General features: G+C 43.1%; 1 protein-coding gene across 9 annotated transcripts in view; it reads left to right on the top strand.

Moving 5' to 3' along the window:
• Positions 1–21,341, top strand: part of APBB2 (amyloid beta precursor protein binding family B member 2) — a 170,330-nt gene that overhangs the window by 112,237 nt on the left and 36,752 nt on the right. For all 9 annotated transcript variants that reach the window (XM_082238133.1, XM_082238138.1, XM_082238134.1 and 6 more), the window contains 2 exons: positions 4,925–5,071; positions 6,435–6,562. In XM_082238133.1, coding sequence (XP_082094259.1) covers positions 4,925–5,071; positions 6,435–6,562 — 275 coding nt within the window. The remainder of the gene's footprint in view (positions 1–4,924; positions 5,072–6,434; positions 6,563–21,341) is intronic.

The following is a 21,341-nucleotide window of genomic DNA, read 5'->3' as shown; positions in this document are numbered from 1 at the left end:
CTTTCCTTGCATTCCAGCCCCCCACCCCATGGCAGATATATATATATATATAGATATATAGATATATAGATATATTGCAAAGCTATGCGATGTGGGCAGGCATCTATAGCAGAACTCCAGCTAAAATCACTCAAGGTCCCTGCAGGATTGCTGAATTCATAGTGCATGCTAGATACTGGCAACAGTATAGCTTGTTAGTCACAGGGGGGCAGCAGTAGTGAAGAATTAAGAATATGCTCCGTTTTTTACATGATTCACGACAGTCGTGCAAAATGGATAGATGTTTATTATTCCGTAGAAGTCTGAGAACCAAATAGCTCAATCCTATGGTGCTCAAGGAAATTGGGGGGGGGGGTTCCAGTATTTTACAACTCTGTTTATTAATGTTTTTGTTTTTGTTTTATTAACATTCATATACCACCTTCTCTCCCAAGGTACTCAAGGTTCTGCTCCCCGTTTAGCCTCACCACAACCCTGTGAGTAGGTTAGGCTGAGAGAGAGTGACTGGCCCAAGGTCGTCCAGTGAGCTTCATGACCGAACGGGGATTTGAACCCGTGTCTCCCAGGTCCTAGTCCAACACTCTTAACTGTTACGGCACACTGGCTTCTGAATGCATAGTTAGGGATGCTTCTGGTAATACTGACAATGCACAGAGTGTTTACATTTTAAAATACATTATTTTTGTGGATCTTGCTGGTACAGTGGTACCTCAGGTTAAGTACTTAATTCGTTCCGGAGGTCCGTTCTTAACCTGAAACTGTTCTTAACCTGAAGCACCACTTTAGCTAATGGGGCCTCCTGCTGCCGCCACGCCACCAGAGCACGATTTCTGTTCTCATCCTGAAGCAAAGTTCTTAACCTGAAGCACTATTTCTGGGTTAGCGGAGTCTGTAACCTGAAGCGTATGTAACCTGAGGTACCACTGTATGACGCTGCAAACCAGACGCTGCAAGCCGCCTCACTGAGTACAAAAATAGTTACAATATTAATTAGGAATAAATATAATTGTTATCAGCGTGCTGACCTCTTAAGGGCGTAATTCACATCTTCTCCGGGCTGTGTGGAAGCAGCTGCCACCGGCAGAGACAGTGTAGGCATATCAGCTGGGCAAATCTGCAGTCATGCCTTGTTGCTAACATATCGCAGCAGTGAAGCACCACTAAGATTCCTACAACCAACACACCTTCCTTTCAGGAGCTGGGGGCGGGATAGCAGACACTTCCCTCCACAAATAAACACAAGGTAACTGCATTGCCAGTCTTTCCTCCAGAGCACAGTAACCAAAATTAATACCAACAATTTGTGAAAATAATGGTTCCAGAAGTAAAAAACAAAACCGACCACGCTTCAGAGTGTTGCAAATATTTGTCGTGACAACCAATGACATTCTCTGTGCTGATTCTCAGCTTCCCACCGTTATCTGATTGACCCATATGCTTGCAAGGAAATCATAGGTGCTGCTGTCAGGCAACTTTAGCACATGGAAAATTATTTCCATATTCTGTCCTATGCTTCTCATTCCAGCACACCATTAGCAGATGGGATTGCAGGAGGCGCCTAAAGGAACAAGCTTTCTGCATTATTCCTAATGGCTTCTGCATGTCAGATGATCTGCTCATTGTCCTCCAAATATTTATTTTTATTACTCCACCACTGAGCCAGCTTTCTGTTGCAGTGAGAGTATCTGAGCATTGCAGTTTACACCGATATGGGCACCTTTGCCCTCATCTCCTCACACCAAAAAGCCAGACAAACGAAACATATTGTAAGTAATAGCATGTATAAAGGTAAAGGATAAAGAGACCCCTGACCATTAGGTCCAGTCATGACAGACTCTGGGGTTACGGCACTCATCTCGCTTTATTGGCCGAGGGAGCTGACATACAGCTTCCAGGTCATGTGGCCAGCATGACTAAGCCATTTCTGGCGAACCAGAGCAGCACACGGAAACACCGTTTACCTTCCCGCCGGAGTGGTACCTATTTATCTACTTGCACTTTGACGTGCTTTCGAACTGCTAGGTTGGCAGGAGCAGGGACCGAGCAACAGGAGCTCACCCCGTCGCAGGGATTCGAACTGCCGACCTTCTGATCGGCAAGTCCTAGGCGCTGTGGTTTAACCCACAGCACCACCTGCGTCCCTTAATAACGTGTATACTATCATTAAGGGGGGGAAATAACAGTGAATGGCCTTTTAGGCTTCCTCCACGTGAATAGGCGTTCACTTTTTGAATAAAAATAATTATATTTCACTGGGTGGGGACATCAGAATTTTAGAGATGCTTAGGTGGGGCGTGGCCAAAAAAAGGTTGGGAACCACTGGTTTAAAGCTTCCAAAAGACAACTTCAATCCAGTTGAATGCTGCCTAATGGAAGCAGCTACTCTCTCCGCACCTTGATGGGTTTTAAAAATTTATTTGAGAGCTGAAGGTAAGGAAGGAGTTATAACCATCTGTCAGTGTGGTGTAGTGGTTAAGAGCTTGTAATCTGGGGAACCGGGTTCGTGTCTCCGCTTCTCCACCTGCAGCTGCTGGGTGACCTTGGGCCAGTCACACTTCTTTGAAGTCTCTCAGCCCCACTCACCTCACAGAGTGTTTGTTGTGGGGAAGGAAGGGAAAGGAGAATGTTAGCCGCTTTGAGACTCCTTAGGGTAGTGATAAGGTGGGATCTCAAATCCAAACTCCTCCTCCGAGAGAGAGAGAATGGAGTGCACCACCGGGAGTGAAGTTAAACCACTGGAGAATCGCGGCGCCTGCTGTGGCTGCAGAAACCAGTAACTTGTAACCAGTCTCCTGTGTTGTTTTTGCTGCGTTAGCACCACCGAAGTGAACTCCCCGGGGCGCAAGCCTAGGCAGTGGGCATGGAAGTCCTGGGCTGCCCAGATGACAAGACTCCTCTCTTGGCCTCGCTGGTGTGGTCCAAAGGAAAGCAAAGCAATAAGTTTGACACCAGTTTAGCTGCAGGAGTTGCCGGAAGGAGATGTACATGGCCTTAGGGACGCCACTCCGGATTTGTGTAGGATTTACTCCTTAGCCTCTTCCTCTCCCAAAGACGTCCCACAAGGCAGCAGAGGTTTAGGATCAGAGTTTTCCTTCTCCTACATGGGCTACTTTCCCAGGTTGACAATCCCCATTTGCCCCTAGGCAGTAGGGGCAAGAAAATTAAGAGTGGGTTGAAAGGGTTTTGATTTCTTCGAAATACTTCTTTAAATTCTCCATATTTTCCTTTGTTCTCTCAGTCTATGCTCCACCACTACATGTATAATTTCTTGGAATTTTACAGTTTGAAGAAATAACCAGTTTTGTCATAAACCACATATGATTTTTCTGTTTTTGCTGCAACAGCCTATTAAGAGTCCTTAAAGACCAAGTGATTTATTTATTAGTCCCCAAAAGCTTATGATGTAATCAATAAATTTGTTGGTTGCCTACCTGCCACAAGACTCTTTATAGTAAGCCGTAGTTACTAATAATATGCTCTAGCATTTTTCTCTCACTTGCCAAAGGAGCCATATGTCTTCAGTTTTCCCAAGCTGCAGCGACTGCATTAGTTCGGCTTCCTTCCATTTTTATCATTTATAATCAACTGTCATGTGTTGTAAAAGATTGTGACAGGTGTCTCATATAAGTCCGGTTCTCTCAAACGCAATTTCATTTGCACTTTGTATTTCTTTGTCCGGCCGTCCTTGTAAAGTGTATTATAAAATGTTAAGTTTTCATATGGAAAGCAAGGTTTGCAGTCCTGTGGTCCCTGGGTGGCTGTCTCAGGGCCATAGGATTATTTTAGATCACCCTCTCAGAGTTCTTTGGTAAAAGCAAAAGGCGGGTAGGGCAGAGGAGGAGAAGCATGATTCAAAATATTCTTAGCCTTAGGATAGAAAAACACCTCTTCCACTCTGCGAGGGTGAACTTGACAAGGCAGTGGAAAAGATGGTTTCCCCACCTTTGTGTCTCTCTCCCTGAATGTACTGCTCATATGTTTCTTTAAAACACGGATGTGAGGTCTCTCCCAATCAGTGTTAGGAACTGAGATATGAAAGCTAGGAGCTAAATATCACCTTAAACCTAGGTTATGGGCGCAACAACAGAATGTCTGGGCGTGTTTTTTATAACAAGAATACAAAGCTGAAAATGAATGAACAGCTAAAATACTATGTTCATTTTTCACATGATCTAGTCCTTCCCCCGCCCATCCTCTTAATATTCTTAAGAGAGTCTCTTCTCCATTCTCCAGAGAGTAGCTGGAAGTGGGGAGGCAGAAAAAGGTCCTCCTTTCCTTCCACTCTGCAGTTTTAATCTGAAATCTTCAGTGCAGTACTGGGGCCAGAACTCAGAAACTGCTCGCTCTAATGAAATTCCCTGTCGCAAAATATGCCTGGAACAATGAGAGTTCTGAACACTGCTCCCAATCCCAGATTGTCATTGCGATCTAAGGTGGGTAGGGCTTTTTGCTCTCCTGACACTGATTTCCCAGCAGTGTTAGAAACTCTGATATATAAGCTTGGCACCAAATGGCTTCCGAAATAAGGGTTACAGCCGCCAAAACAGAATGCTTAGTTGTCATTTGGGGGCCAAACGGCTCGAAAGTTATATTTTTTGTTCCAGTGGTTCAGCAATAAAACTGCTAGCACATTTGCAAAGCTAAGCAGAGTCCAGAATGGCTTCAAATTAATGAAGGGCCGCGTGTTGAAATTCCTTCATTGCAAGGGGGGTTGGACTAGATGACCCTTAGGTTACCTTCCAGTTCTGCAATTCTATGATTCTACTCTCAACTTGCCTTGTTGAGCAAAAGATGACAACAGTATAAAGGCTTGACCGGCTGTCCTCAACATAAATGTGGTTTACGTAAAATAAAATATGACACAATCGTGCGGAGGCCATTAAGACCTAAAAGGTTAACACTCCTTTTCATTATTCCTTTACAGTGCTTTGCGGTTCGTTCTTTGGGGTGGGTAGAAATGGCAGAGGAAGATTTGGCTCCTGGGAAAAGCAGCGTTGCTGTGAACAATTGCATCCGACAGCTCTCTTATTGTAAAAACGATATACGGGACACGGTTGGCATTTGGGGAGAGGTAAGAAATCTCTCTGTCTTATCGTACTTCCCAGTTCTCTAGTGGCACCTGCTTTTTCTTCTTTTCTTCTTTTAAATTGCATTCTTTATTATTTTATTCGCATAATATGCATTCTTTACAACAAACAACTCCAAAATAAACAGACAACTCCAAAATAAAATCATATGTAACAAAACCGTAAGTCTCATGTTTTCATTTACGCTGATCTCCTCTCCAATACCTTTACTTGATATTTCTTGCTGCTTTCCTTATAGAATCTTTATGAAAATTTAAATCTCTTGAATCCTATCCCAATCTTTAACAGTTTCAATTAATCCCTTCACCTCCCTTCCCCACAGCGCAATACCTCCCTCCACCTGTGTGCAGTCTTCTTTACCTACTATAATTTTTGTTATTGTTGCGTTATTCACTTTATTTGTTATTCCATCCTTAATATATTATTATCCTATCTCCTTGTGCCTTTTAAACTTTTGCATATTGATTTTTAAGCTCCAGCAACGACTTTTTTCATGTATTCCTTAACGCATTCCCACTCTTTATTAATTTTTTGATTAGAGTAGCCTCTAATTGATGCTGTTAATTTTGCCATCTCCGCAAATTCAAGAAATTTGATTCTCCATTCTAATAATTCTGGTATTTTATCAGTGGCACCTGCTTTTTCCTGCACTTTCATATTTCGGCAAAAGCAGCCACTGTCAAGAAAGAACAAGGAAGTAAAGCAGCTAGTTTGGAGCAATGACCTTGTTTGCTCTGGCAAGGAAAAAGAAGGTGTCATCAATGGCTCTTTCCTTGCCCAAAGTGCAGCACAAGTTAAGTGCTAGGAAGGGGCTCATGGGTCGTGTCCCCCTGTAATCAGAGGCCAGTATGGTTACAAGGGGGGGCTCAGTACCTGTGGTCTCTTGAGTTGAAAAGGTAATATGGGTGCTTCCCCTTTATAAAAACATAAGAATTACAAGCATCCCTTGTAGTCCAAGGGTGTAAGTTCACCCTTGCTGCTGACTTCAAGCATGTTATCCAGAGATAAACTGCTTCTGAACTTGGAGGCTCCATAGCTCCTGCCGATTCCCCCCCCCCCAATGATTTTGCCTAACTCTTTAAAGCCACTTGCATTAGCAGCCATGGTCATAATTTATAAATAATGACCGCATTGCATAAGTGCTTCCTTTAACCCTCTGTTCTCATATTATATGGAAGGGTGGAAGAGACTTAAGTGGACGGAGGAAGGCTTAAGCATCCCGCAAATGCCTTTCTTCGTAGCATCTTGCGTGGTGACGCAAAGCCACCTGAATTAGCATTACATAGGGGCAAACGCTTGTTTGAGTGAGTAAGAGATTATAGCTGTGTTTGCTCTCCTCTTGTTTAGGGAAAGGACATGTATCTTATCCTGGAGAACGACATGCTAAATTTGGTTGACCCCATGGATCGCAGTATTCTTCATTCACAGCCCATCGTGAGCATCCGAGTCTGGGGTGTAGGCCGTGACAATGGCCGGTGAGTTTGGAATACATTTATTTTATGATGTTAAAATCTGCTTCTGTAGAATGCTTGCGTTCTAGATGAAACACAGCATCCTAGTAATCAATTTTGTCTTTTACAGCTTCTATCATATAGTTCACAAAAATGTTTTTTTTTCTTTTTTAACATCTTTATTGAAAGTTCAAAAAGTACTTAATTATATGTGCACTAAACATGGTGAGACGTAAATAAAAGAAAAAGAGAAACAGGACCCGTGTAGAAGGGAAAATAAAGAGGGGAGGGGGGGAACCTTGTATACTTTACAAGGTTGTTATTGTACTTCACCAGATCTTAACTTATTACAGTATTTGTAAGAATGGATTCCAAATATTATTGAATTTGTCCATGGCAAGTCTGCGTTTATATGCAAGTTGTTCATATGTTGCGAGTTTGCATAAGGCTTCTATCAGGGAACTGCCATCAGCTCAGAGGCGAGAGGTGGAAGGGCAGTTGTGTTACAGGGAGCCTCCGAAGATCTTGCGAAGCAGTTCTTCCTCTGGCGAGGAGGAAAGCCCCGCCTCCAGGGGGAAGGGGCGCAGGGATCAGAAGATGCTAGGGAGAGCCTCAACACCGAGCCTGAGCAAAGAGGAGGGGAGACAAGTCCCTCTTTGCCAACGCCCACTGTGCGCAGTAGGTTTGCGCGCAGAGAGGGGAGGAGAAGGATGGGGGAAACACGACTGTTATGCTGGGGAAGGTATAAGGACCACCCACTCCCAGATTCTGCTAGCGACTGAGCAGACATAGACTTGCGACGCTCTGCACTGTAAATACTTTGTACAGATAATAAAGCCTGGAAAAGGCAGGTTGGACTCTTGCCTGTTTGCTCTCAAGCAACCACACCAGCCCATGACAGTTTCAATCCGATCGTAGAAAGGAGCGGCATTTTTATTTTTCCAATTCATCAGTATCAGTCTTTATGCTGTGGTAAGGGCACGGAGAGTTCACTCATATTGCCCTTTTGGATTTGATATCCCGCTTTATCACTACCCGAAGGAGTCTCAAAGCGACTAACATTCTCCTTTCCCTTCCTCCCCCACAACAAACACTCTGTGGGGTGAGTGGGGCTGAGAGACTTCAGAGAAGCGTGACTGGCCCAAGGTCACCCAGCAGCTGCATGTGGAAGAGCAGAGACGCGAACCTGGTTCCCCAGATTACGAGTCCACTGCTCTTAACCACTACACCATACTGGCTCTTTTGCCAGTTCCGTGTGTTCTTTTGTACAGTTCCATGTGCTGGGTATATAATTCAAGAGGATATTTTGCTCTGTAAATGTAAGGTTGCTCCATAGAGTTCTGTTGATAGTTTCAGTTACTTTCTGCCAAAAATCTTTCAATATAGGACAGCGAAAAAGCATGTTTTAGAGATTCCTATTGCATCTCCAACAGTTAGATACCAAAAAAGTTGTTTTTTTCCTGACGGTGACAATTCATCTTGTAATTTTTTTTTGGTCGCATGTAGGTCTTTTTAAAAAACAACACACAATCAGAGATATACAGTCGTACCTCGGGTTAAGAACTTAATTCGTTCTGGAGGTCCTTTCTTAACCTGAAACTGTTCTTAACCTGAGGTACCACTTTAGGTCATGGGGCCTCCCGCTGCTGCCGTGCCGCCACCACGCGATTTCTGTTCTCATCCTGAAGCAAAGTTCTTAACCCGAGGTACTGTTTCTGGGTTAGCGGAGTCTGTAACCTGAAGCATCTGTAACCTGAAGCGAGTGGTACCTCGGGTTACAGGCGCTTCAGGTTACAGACGCTTCAGGTTACAGACTCCGCTAACCCAGAAATAGTACCTTGGGTTAAGAACTTTACCTCAGGATGAGAACAGAAATCGCAGCGGGAGGCCCCATTAGCTAAAGTGGTACCTCAGGTTAAGAACAGTTTCAGGTTAAGAACGGACCTCATGAAAGAATTAAGTTCTTAACCCGAGGTACCACTCTTATCAGACAGATGCTCTCACTGTAAAAATTTTAGAGTAGTGCAAATGACCCCTACTTTTTGTTGCTGTTAGGTCTTGTTGAATTATTTCAGCTTTCATTTGAAATGTCTCCTGCTTTTTGCCTGAAGACAAACCTCCAGATTCACCAGAGTTTACTAAGGAGAGTTGCTTGAACAGGCCTGCAAGCATAGCCTGGAGCCATGACTGATTCCTTAAAGTCTCTGGCCTGAAACTTAAAGACAGGTGTCCAGCAAATAGAGGAAGGAAAGGGGTGGGAACTTCTGGTGCCTGCTTGTTGCCTCGGGGTATTAGTATAAGGAGAAAAGAGTTGCGTTTGAGAGAGTGGCTTAACATGCATGGATATGGCGTATATAGGAAGAGGCAGAGGGAGACTGGGAAGGCTAAATCTGTTGTTGTCGTTTAGTCATTTAGTCGTGTCCAATTCTTCGTGACCACATGGACCACAGCACGCCAGGCACTCCTGTCTTCCACTGCCTCCTGCAGTTCGGTCAAACTCATGCTGGTAGCTTTGACAACACTATCCAACCATCTCGTCCTCTGTCGTCCCCTTCTCCTTGTGCCCGCCATCTTTCCCAACATCAGGGTCTTTTCTAGGGAGTCGTCTCTTCTCATGAGGTGGACAAAGTATTGGAGCCTCAGCTTCAGGATCTGTCCTTCCAGTGAGCACTCAGGGCTGATTTCCTTAAGAATGGATAGGTTTGATCTTCTTGCAGTCCATGGGACTCTCAAGAGTCTCCTCCAGCACCATAATTCAAAAGCATCAATTCTTCGGCGATCAGCCTTCTTTATGGTCCAGCTCTCACTTCCATACATCACTACTGGGAAAACCATAGCTTTAACTATGCGGACCTTTGTTGGCAAGGTGATGTCTCTGCTTTTTAAGATGCTGTCTAGGTTCGTCATTGCTTTTCTCCCAAGAAGCAGGAGTCTTTTAATTTCGTGGCTGCTGTCACCATCTAGGCTAAATTTAGAATTAAGCAATTAGAACAAGTCTTTCCATTATATTTTGTGGACTCCCGCACATGACTCTTTCTAGCAAGTTAGGTATTTGGTGATCAGGGACACAAGCATGACAGACAGCAAGGCCCCCGGGTGTGGGAACCAAATCCTCTGCCACGAGCAGCTGCAACAGGGCAGAACAAGGGAGACAGATTGCATCAGCGAAGTGCTCTGTAGAGGGGAATGATGCGCTTACCGTAGTCTTTCTCCTGCCTACTGCTTTGAACAGCAAAGAGTCACTTTTGAAAATCTCACGTGTCCCTTGCTAGCGAAAGGGTTCTCTCCTGTTCATTGTCAGGTAGACAATAATTATGATGACTAATGCAGCAGCTCCTGCCTCTGGAATATCAAGTTATTTGAAAGTCATTGCTATCTTGAGGTCCTTGGATTTTTTGATATATATTTTTTTATCAAACTCCTTCCTTGTAGTAATTTATTTGGTTGGATTTCTCTTTAGAAGATGAAAAGCCTTTTAATGGTACCTGACCAGATGATTTTCTAAGCCTTGTGCTAATGAAAGATTGATGAAAAACAGAGATCTACTGATGGGAGTTTAATCTAAGGGTATGTCTGCTAGAGCACGAGGCAGAAAAGCCTTCTGGGAGATTAATAATTCTCTAGGCACACACTAAGCTGTTATCTTGGACTCCAGCATTAACTTCTTTTTACCACAGTAGCTTGGTAAGAAAATGCTTCACGATTTACTCCGGTGTTTCCCAACTGGGGGCCCCCAGGATATTTCAAGGAAGCCACAAGTAAAAATTACATAAATGGGGGGGGGGGGACGGGACACACAGCACGAGGCATGGGGAAGAGGGAAGTGAGAAGAAAAGGGGGGGGGAAATCATTTTTATTTTTAAAAAATCCTGATTGGTTGGCTATTTGTTTGGCCAATCACAAGCTGGTGCCCCTGAAACCAAGCAGGGGAGGGAGGAGGGAATTTAAAGCAGAAGATTAAAAGAAAGATGAGGAAAGGCTTGGAAAGAGTGGGTCATCCTAATTTTCACACCACATTTTGTGGGAAGGGTCAGTGCTACATTTGCAGCAGACCTTAAAGAAGACCTTTGACAGAATTTTGCCCTAAGAGACAATCCAGGTTATGAGTTATATTTTGTCAGATCCGTTCTATCTGCAACTGCCACTGGTTAAGAAAAGGCTACTTGGTTGAGCATTTTCCTTCAGCTGAAACAACCCGTCGCCCATCCCAGTCATGAAGGAGCAGACACTACTTGAAAGCGACAAAACGTTTATTCTCTTTCCCACTTAGGTTTCTATTTTTATTGATTGTGTGGCACTCGTTCGCCATCCGCCATGGTTGCTTTTTCTCCCCCAGCTTCCATGCGTGCAACAAAATATTTTGGAATATAAAATTGGCAGGTGGATATTAGCAAGGAAATGTGGCAGAGCTAAGCTCTACTCACACACTGTTCCTTCATCTTTCTCCTCTGTGCTGTGAGCACAAGTGGAAAATTTGCATCCTCCAAAATAGATGTCATGTGCACATTAATCCATCCACCTCCCCCCACCCCACTCTATCTTTTGCTTCTCATCCACTTGAAAACTAGGTCATAGTCCACTATAGGCCTTGATGGTTTGCTTTATCCCACTGGGGCTTTCTGTTAAAAAAAAAAGTGACAGTCCAGCCCTCACTTTGCCTTCCTGCTTTCCTCATGGGACTTGGCTTTTCCTTTAATGTAGAAGTTCTCTGGCTGCTGCTTCCCTTTCCCCATAAACCCTCCTGTCAAGCTGACTCCTGGACAGTTTCTAAAAAGTTGTATTCCCAGAGGTTCCTTGTGCACGTCCGATGTATTCTCTTTTGTGTACCTGTAGACGCCAACCTACATAGGGGCAAACCCTCCTTGATTGCAATTAGGATCAAAATCCCTCGAAAAATCGCAGTATGGGAATAAAAATACTTGCCTTACAGGGTGGTTGCATGTATTTCAAGAAGCTCAGGCATATGAAGTGCTTCTAAACACTTAAAAAGCTTTATAGCAATGCTAAATATTATTGGAACGATTATGGCGTAGCAAAACAGTACTCAAGCCATTAAATATATTTAAGTGTCATCTATCTATCTAAGGGACGCGGGTGCCGCTGTGGGTTAAACCACAGAGCCTAGGACTTGCCGATCAGAAGGTTGGCGGTTCGAATCCCCGCGACGGGGTGAGCTCCCATTGCTTGGTCCCAGCTCCTGCTAACCTAGCAGTTCAAAAGCACGTCAAAGTGCAAGTAGATAAATAGGTACCGCTCTGGTGGGAAGGTAAACGGCGTTTCCGTGCGCTGCTCTGGTTCGCCAGAAGTAGCTTAGTCATGCTGGCCACATGACCCGGAAGCTGTACGCCGGCTCCCTTGGCCAATAAAGCAAGATGAGTGCCGCAACCCCAAAGTCGGTCACGACTGGATCTAATGGTCAGGGGTCCCTTTACCTTTACCTATCTATCTATCATCTATCCATTTTCCCATGGTTCTTGCCACATGGTGCATAGAGCTGAAGTACAGCTCTCCCTGGTTCTAATTTTATAGTTTTATTTTTTGCACTCCTAATTTGAAGTGATTTTGTTTATTCTTGCTGTGTACCCTTCGTTGTACACAGCTGTGGAGACATAGGGAATAAAAATATGGTTCCAGGAAGGAAGAAGAGGGTACAGCATAAAAGAAATCCCACGAAAGTCGGTTTTCTAGAACGCTAGAAAACCCAACAGAGGAAAGAAGCAACAGAAAAACAGCTAAGAAAAATAACTTGGCGGAATTAAAATAATAGGGAATGACAGTGAATAACTGTAAGAAACCAAAGCCTAGCACTAAGCTTCTGTTGAAGGAGAAAGCCAGGCAAGAAAATGCAGCAAGGGAAAAACTGAGGAAATTAAAAAAGCAAAACCAATGAGAAAATTAAGAATCATGCAACATTTTTCTTTCCTCAATATAAGATGCCTAGTGTTTTTAAGTCCCAAATGTTAAAATGCCATTATATGCCCTTGATGTCCATGATGCCAGTGGAAAGTGGATGTTCAGGGCTCTTAGGGGGATAGCTGTCCCATTTTATAGCATCCATGTTTAGCCAACAACAGCGCTCGTAGGATTTTCTGCGGCTAGTACGCAGTATGTGGATTGGGCCCTCCACCTCACCTGCAGAAGAGGAGACAAATTTGTACGCACCAATTTGGTTTATTACACCATGATTGGTTAGAGTGAAGGCAAGCCTTGTGCCTGCCCATTTTTGTGTAGATTATTAAGCTAACGTTTCCCATTAAATTTGGAACTTGGTCTCCATATTGAATGCCCACAGATAGTAAAGTATTATTGCATTCTGCAACATTGATATAAATAATTCAGAACATAGCATAATGATGGGTTGGATTTAGGGGGTGTTGGTTTTGTTGGCAGCGTTCCCCTTTTCTTTATATGGAAAACTGAATTTGCTAGTAAGTTAGTAAGCAACAGCCGACAATGGCTGGGCCACGTCCCTCCTGCTGTAGTGTGCCATCTGGCTGCCAAACAGTGGCAAAATGAGTTTTGGATGATATGACCACGTGAGTTGCATGCATCCATTTCAGAGGTGGCAAGGAGCAGCGATTGTCTGGCTGCCCGAATGAGGTAGGCAAGATTTTGGCCCTGCAGTTAAACTAGTATTGACAAGCATAATTTGCTGCACCTAAGTGGCTTCCTGCACCCAATGCGTGAAGAACAGATTAGCATAAGTTTAATAACTAAATAATAATCAATAATTTCTGTCCAAAGCTTAGAATATACTGCTCCTTTAATATTGCCATTCAACAAAACTACATAAATTAAGTTAGAAATTTATTTCAATTCAATGGGCTACACTAATTGGCTAGCTTAGAGGCCCCTAGATAATTATTTAAACTGCTTGCCAGAATGCCCTGCGGTTTAGTGAAAATAGCACCTGTAACCTAATTTGCATTTGGAATATTTAACTTATTATCGAATAGCAATCAAGCAAGTCAGAACATTCATGAACTACAACCTGGGTTTTTATAGAGAATAATATAAACCTGGCACTTTGTAATTTGTTTATGACTCACTTGGTCGTCGTTCACATTAATATGCCTACGGATATCAAATATGCTGCATATGGCATTCCATTTGGAGTCTCTCCAACACCGGCTTGCATTTCCTACAGTCGTGTAATTTGAAGAGAAGCTGGTCTGCTTCTGCCATGATTCACATCGTCACTAGTGCTGGCCCAAGACGTTTGCAGCCTGAAGCAGGTCCAAGTGTTGTTACCCCACTGCTAGGGCCAGTACGTCAAGAAATTTTAGTGTGCAGTGCCAATTCCTGCCTTTATCTGTCCCTTGCATAACAGTGGGATATGGCATGGGTAGCTCTGGCCTTCACTTGTTTTTCCCAGCTGCAAAATCTCCATTATTTGAACCTACTATACTTGAAACATGCAGTTGCCTACAAATGCTTTCTGTTGTTTTTATAATCCGGTTTTTGAGCTACAGCTATAAGAAGCCTAGGAAAAGCTTTCACAAAATGTCAGGTCCATGTCCGTACCTGCCTATGTAGCCATTTGTTATTATTATTATTATATATTTATTATTACTATTATTATTTATTGAGTTTATATACCACCCTATACCCGGAAGCCTCAGAAAAAATCACAACATATATAATCAGAATAAAAACAACACACACACACCAGAAAAGAGCCACATTTTAAAAGGGTATAGGATGTATAGGATTTATGGCACTTAAGAAAGCTGAGATAAAGGCAAAAATAACATTTCCACTTTTATGAGTTCTTCCTTGCTTATTCACCTACAGATAATTCTTACACACCACAGATGACTAGATGAGTGTGTTAATCTCAGGGGGATGGGGTTCTATCTCCAAAATTATGATTATCCCAATTTTTAATGATTCCCCAGGGATGGTTAGTTTTTCTGTGTCTTGCCATACATCTTCATAGTCACTTCTTAGATTCATGCGACTGCGCAGAAGTAAACATTCCCTGTGTAGATTGCAACAAAATATTAAAAACACACTACACAATAATTTGAAAACAACTGTAAACAATAAAAGACAGTGGGGTGAGAAAATAATGTACACCCTGGATTTCAAACACTGATGAAAAGTATGAGTTAAGACAAAAAGGTGTTGCTAGAAACACAGTATCAAAATACATCCAGGTTTGGAGGATCCCCTGGTCTTGAATGGGGTAACTGAAGGACCAGGTGCACAGCCTAAGTGTCATTTTGGATGCACTGCTGTCCATGGAGGTGCAGGTCAATTCTGTATCCAGGGTAGGGCGGCTGTCTAGCAGCTCCATATGCTTCACCGGCTGAGACTCTACCTGCCCGTGCACTGTCTCACCAGAGTGAGCTGCTTATCCCTCACTTGGACTTCTGCAAGGCGCTCTATGTGGGGCTACCTTTGAAGGTGACTCGGAAACTGCAACTACAGTGGTACCTTGGGTTAAGTACTTAATTCGTTCTGGAGGTCCGTTCTTAACCTGAAACTGTTCTTAAGCTGAAGCACCCCTTTAGCTAATGGGGCCGCCGTGCCGCCACCATGCAATTTCTGTTCTCATCCTGAAGCAAAGTTCTTAACCCAAGGTACTATTTCTGGGTTAGCGGAGTCTGTAACCCGAAGTGTCTGTAACCCGTGGTACCACTGTAATCCAGAACGCAGCAGCTGTACTGGTGACTGGGAGTGGCCACCGGGACCATATAAAACCAGTCTTAAGGGATCTACACTGGCTCCCACTACATTTCCGAGCACAATTCAGAGGATTGGTGCTGACCTTTAAAGCCCTAAATGGCCTCGGCTCCGTATACCTGAAGGAGCTTCTCCACCCCCATTGTTCAGCCTGAACACTGAGGTCCAGCGCCAAGGGCCTTCTGGTGGTTCCCTCACTGCGTGAAGTGAGGTTATAAGGAACCAGGCAGAGGGCCTTTTCGGTAGTGGCACCTGCCCTGTGGAATGCCCTCCTGTCAGATGTCCAGGAAATAAACAACTATCTGACTTTTAGAAGACATCTGAAGGCAGCCCTGTTAAAGGAAGTTTTTAATGTTTGATGTTTTATAATGCATTTAAATGTACTGGAAGCCACCCAGTTTGGCCACACATATGAAACACATACATATAACAAGAGCATGATACTTCAGTCTTCTTTTTATCTATTCATATATTTAAATAATGGATGCCCTTGAATTCCTTTGAATGTCTGTTATGTTTTAGATGTTTAAAGCATTTATATGATGAATGCATACAGTAGGAGATCTGGATTATTGTTAGAAAATTGTTTTCAAGTGCTATGTTTCTGAAAGATAGGTACATGTTCTAACTCCAGGCTCATAATCGTGCGGATTATGTGTCGGCCCATTTCCATAACTGAGCTTCCACAAGGGGAGGGACTTTTGATGCTTCATCCTATTCAACGCAATGTGCCCTCTGGCAACAAATATCTTTCTTGAATTGCATTTGATGACTGGAGTTGTCTGTGCGCGTGCACTTAAAGTCTCGTTTCAGTTTTTAATTTCTCAGCATAAAAATTCAAATGACTTAAGTTGATGCATTAGTAAGATGGTAAAGAAAATAACAATTCTATGAGTCACAAATGATTTCTGCATGAATAATGTTGTGTGTTACTGAACCTGAAAAAATGGCCTGCATTATATATCTCATACAAGATTGCCTAATGAAATACCATCCATCTTGATGCATCAGAGTCCCTTAAAACACATACACTCATCTGACTATTTAAATGGTACAGTAAACATGGTCTGAAGGATAATTTCGGTAGGGGGTTCACTTGCTGTGTTCAATCCTCAAGTTATTTTATTGATGCAAAACAAGTCCCTTCGCTCATGCTTTGAGTCAAAACATAGTATTTTCATTGAAGAAAAGCATTGGGATCAGAAAAGGCTTCCATCCGGTGATGTCTCTTTTCCCATCAGTGATCAGCCAGGTTTTTTGGTTCTTGGCCTCTGCTTCTGACCATGGAGATTTTCCAGTTTCCCCCAGTGTGCCAACTGCATGGCCCATGTCTTCCTCTCTGACAATTCAGCCTGTGACATCTACCAATGAGCCGGGGCAGCCGGAACTGACACTTGGGTAGCCAACTCACTTCCAAGAGTAACAAAGACCCACTGTGATACTGGAGAAGCCTGCAGAAGCTTATCAAAAGAGAAATTGTGGCCTTTAATTCATCTCTAAACCTAAACACGCCATGTAAGGAGCACTGTTTTGAACTACTGAGCAGAAAAAGTCAGGTATCACTGTTGAAAGTTCCGTGTGATCAAACAGTCAGATGCAAAGACACTGAACGATTCCCTTGTTGCAACAAGGGTTCCTTTGTCTCTGTTTTGTAGATTTCAGACTTGATGAGATCTATTGGATGATAGGCAGGATGAGGAGACTGAATAGAGGCAGAGGAGTGGGAGGTTTGAAATGTCAGAGGTTCAGTATTCACAGCCCACCATACTCATAGGCCCTTAGCTAATTAATAAAAGAACAATACTTTCCCATTCCTGTGCCCCAAGCAGCTTGGATCCAGGGATTGTGCAAGCAGAAGCCAGTTACGCAGTGAGTTCCTTGCTTCCTTCTCTCACTACAGCCTCCGTGCCTCCTGAAAAGTCCCTCCAGAGGAGTCAGAGGACCCTTGGGGAAAGGCCTGGCCCGTGGTTTACATGGGTGGGATTATAATACAGTGGGGGGGGGAGTATTTGATCCCCTGCTATATTTGCCCGTTTGCCCTCTGACGAAGAAATGACCAGTCCATAATTTTAATGGTAGGTTTATTGTAGCTGTGAGAGACTGGTCATTTCTTCGTCAGAGGGCAAACGGGCAGGGGATCAAATACTTCCCCCCCCTCACTGTACATAATAGGTTTTGATGTTTTATAGGTATAAGACATATTTCCCAATTTTTGCTGAAGATTGCTTTTGTTGGGGAATGCAATTAAAAAACAACTTTAGTTGGTGTTTTTCTTTTTTTAAAATAAATAAATAAAAACCCTCATGGGGTCTTTTTGCTTGGTTTTCAAGTCATTCTTTTTGTTACAAGTTGCCAAGATAACGGTGCATCCATTCATCGCCCTACAACATCTGTGGCTGCAGGGCCATGGATCACGCTGAAATTTGGATTTTATGACTAGCTAATAGCCGTGGATAGGGTTTGATTCTTACTCAAGTTGGGGTTCATGTTTCGATGGTGTTTGGGTGGGAGCGCGCTCCTCTTATATGTTCCTAATGCAACATGGCTGCTCCACACAAAAGGCTGTGTACAAAGAAGGCCATACCACCTTTTAGTTGAAGGAAGTGGTCTTCCGTAGATGCAGGCAACCGCTTGGTGCACTTACAGTATGTCACAATTACATTATGTCTGTGGCTCACATTTGCTTTTCCATCCCAGGAATAGATGCTTAGGCCCAGGCGTGTGTCCCAATCAGACCAATAGGCCATAGCTGGCTGCTGGTGTTTGCATGTAATACTACCCAGTCTAATACAGTCGTACCTTGGATCCCAAACACCTTGCGAGTCAAACATTTTGGCTCTCAAATGCCACAAACCCGGAAGCGAGTGTTCCAGTTTGCGAACATTCTTTGGAAGCCAAACGTCCGACGCGGCTTCCGATTGGCTGCAGGAGCTTCCTGCAGCCAATCGGAAGCCGCACCTTGGGTTTCCGAATGTTTTTGAAGTTCCAGAACGGATTCCGTTCGACTTCCAAGGTATCGCTGTACACTGAAAAAGAAACGGGACTCCTCTTGAGTCAGTGGTGTCCCTGCACAGCTAGTTTGAGAATTAAAATTAGTATGTTTAACACATGTCACTGTTGCTTTCTGGCTTAAGGGAAGAAACGCAAGAGGAATATTAACAAGCTTGCTTAGCAGCCTTGTAAGACTTGGAGGGGATTCAAGATTTGTGAAGGACTTTAGGAGCATCTCTAAAGCCAACTCTAGCAAAGGACTGTGGCAGTAGGATAGGCAATGGAAGTGAAAGTTTACAGCTGGAAACAAAAGCCCTATTTGGCATGAGATGGGCATCTCGTACTGAATCTGTGGCAACAAAAAAATATTATAATGACAGCCATTCTTGCAGTGGGGCTCTTTTGTTGTTTGTTGGATTGCAATGTCTGGGATTGCAAACAATGTTTATAGCGCATTCAGGTCAGAAATCCGTGTAACTGTACATTAATAAAGGTTTGTTTTTCAGCAGCAGGCAGGCAGGCTCTCATTTGTTAAACAGTAGATCTGTTTTAACAGTGACAGAAATGAAGAGAAACAGTTCAGTGAGAAGCTCTCCTCCAGAAAGAGAGTTTCTCAGAGCACACTTATTATCTTAAGCCAGGCATTTCTTCATGGGGGGTTGCTAGGCTTTGGCCATGAACAGTAGTGAACCATTTGTATCTTTGAAATTATGTAGTCTACAGTGCTTGAAAGGAGACGTGGGTGGCACTGTGGTCTAAACCACTGAGCCTCTTGGACTTGCTAATCAGAAGGTAAGCAGTTTGAATCCCCACAACACGGTAAGCTCCCGTTGCTCTGTCCCAGCTCCTGCCAACCCAACAGTTTGAAAGCACACCAAAAAGTGCAAGTAGACAAATAGGTACCACTCCAGCAGGAGGATAAACGGCGTTTCCATACACTGCTCTGGCTTCAGTGTTCCGTTGCACCAGAAGCAGCTTAGTCATGCTGGCCACATGACCCGGCCACATGACCCGGAAAAACTGTCTGCGGACAAACGCCGGCTCCCTCGGCCTGTAAAGCGAGATGAGCGCCGCAACCCCAGAGTCGTCCGCGACTGGACTTAACTGCCAGGGGTCCTTTACCTTTACCTTTTTACAGCGCTGGAAGGAGAGAACTAATACTGTAGAAATCAAACAAACTAAGGAGCTCTCTAATTGGTTGGGTTTGGCAGAGGAAGAGGTAGCTTTAACGATCGATAATGCATTTAGAATGTCTAGACCCCAGCATCTAAAAACTAACAAATTTTTGGGAGACTGTCTGGTGATATTCAACTCCCTTGAAATGAGAAATTTAATATTAAGGACGAGTTACCGTAACAAACTTAGAATTGAAGGGAGGCCCATTATCATTTATAAAGAGATTCCAATTAGATTATTAAGAAAAAGAGAGGGCTACAGACAAGTGGTCGCGGCTCTAAAGAGAAATGGAATAGAATATAGATGGGAGTTCCCAGAGGGGATTTCTTTCTTTTATAAAGATAAGAAATTTAAACTAATGGACATACAAGAAACAGAGAAGTTTCTAAGAAGATATGAAAAAGAGTTAGGAAGGATAGAATATAGAGTACGAAGTAAAGAAGAGGTGAGAGGGAATGGGCGAGAGAGGAAGGAAGAGAAGGAGGGAAGTGTGAAAGGCCAAGGAGAGAGGGGGTTAGACTCTGGAGATGAAGACGAAGAAGCCGCAGTGGGAGAAGGGGCGGTTGAAGAGGAGGGGTTCCTAGGAAGCAAAGGCATCGGTTTTTAACTTGAATTTTGATTTGAGGTAAAGTAGTTAGAGAACTAAGACAATGTTGGATACCTTAAAATTTTTATCATGGAACGTGAATGGGTTGAATGAGAAAATTAAAAGGAATAAAATCCAAAAAGTTTTGAGAAATAAAAAATACGATGTAATTTGTTTTCAGGAAACCCATATTGCAGAGAGACACAAACATATTTTGGTGAATAAAAACTTAGGAATAGAATTTGTAAACTCGGAGGTAAACAAAAAAAAAGGAGTGGTAATCTATGCTAAAGAAAGGTGGGAACCAAGACTAATCTGTAAAGATGAAGAAGGTAGAATACTAGGTATTCAATTAAATTTTAGAGGGGAAAGAATTAACGTGGTGTCGGTCTATGCACCAAATACAAACAGAACTGAGTTCTTTGGAAAATTAGAAAGTATGTTGTTGGAATTGGAACCGTATAAGTTAATTTTGTTGGGAGATTGGAACGGGGTCCCAATACCGAGTATAGATAGAAGTGAGAACCAAAGGAACGTAAACAGGGGGAAGCTCCCTAACTCATTTAATGAGTTAGTGGAAAATTTAGATCTAATTGACATCTGGAGGCATCGGAACCCCACAACAAAACAGTTCACTCATTACTCAGAGCCACACCAGAGCTGGGGTAGGATTGACCAGATATGGGTGACCAGGGCTATGGTATGGAGAGTTAAGAGATGTGAGATATTACCCAGGACCCTGTCGGATCACTGCTCCTTGACCTTGGAAATTAAAAACGAATTGAAAGGGCAGCTCAGGTGGAGGATGAACGAATATTTATTTGAAAATGAGGAAGTACTGGATATGGCAAAAAAAACTTTGAGAGATTATTTGGAGACGAATCTAAATAGAGATACTCCAATAGAGCTGGTTTGGGATGCTGGTAAGGCCGTCCTAAGGGGCTTCCTAATACAACAAAATAGCTATAGAAAGAAGTTAAGGGAGAAAAAGAAGGATGATATTTTAGCACAATTGAGAGACTATGAAAGAAGACTTGCTTTAGATCCGACGGACGAAATAACCAATCAAACGGTGAGGGTGCTGCGGTCCCAATACTCAGCTATTCTGAATCTAGAGGTAGAACAGAAAATTAAATTTACGAGACAGAAATATTTTGAGTCGGCAAATAAAATGGGGAAGTTACTTGCTTGGCAGCTTAGGAAAAGAAGGAAACAAAATGTGATTAATAAACTTATAATAGATGAAAGGGTAATAGAAGATCCAGAGGATATTGAAAACAGGTTTGTTGCCTTCTTTGAAAAGCTGTATGAAAAAGGAGAAGAGAGCAGTGTAGAAATAGAGAACTATCTAAACCGAGAAGA

This window comes from Podarcis vaucheri (assembly GCF_965113315.1).
Source record: "Podarcis vaucheri genome assembly, chromosome: 9".
Taxonomy (NCBI): Eukaryota; Metazoa; Chordata; class Lepidosauria; order Squamata; family Lacertidae; genus Podarcis; species Podarcis vaucheri.
Note: the sequence above shows the minus strand (reverse complement) of the source record. Positions and strands in the feature narration are given on the sequence as shown.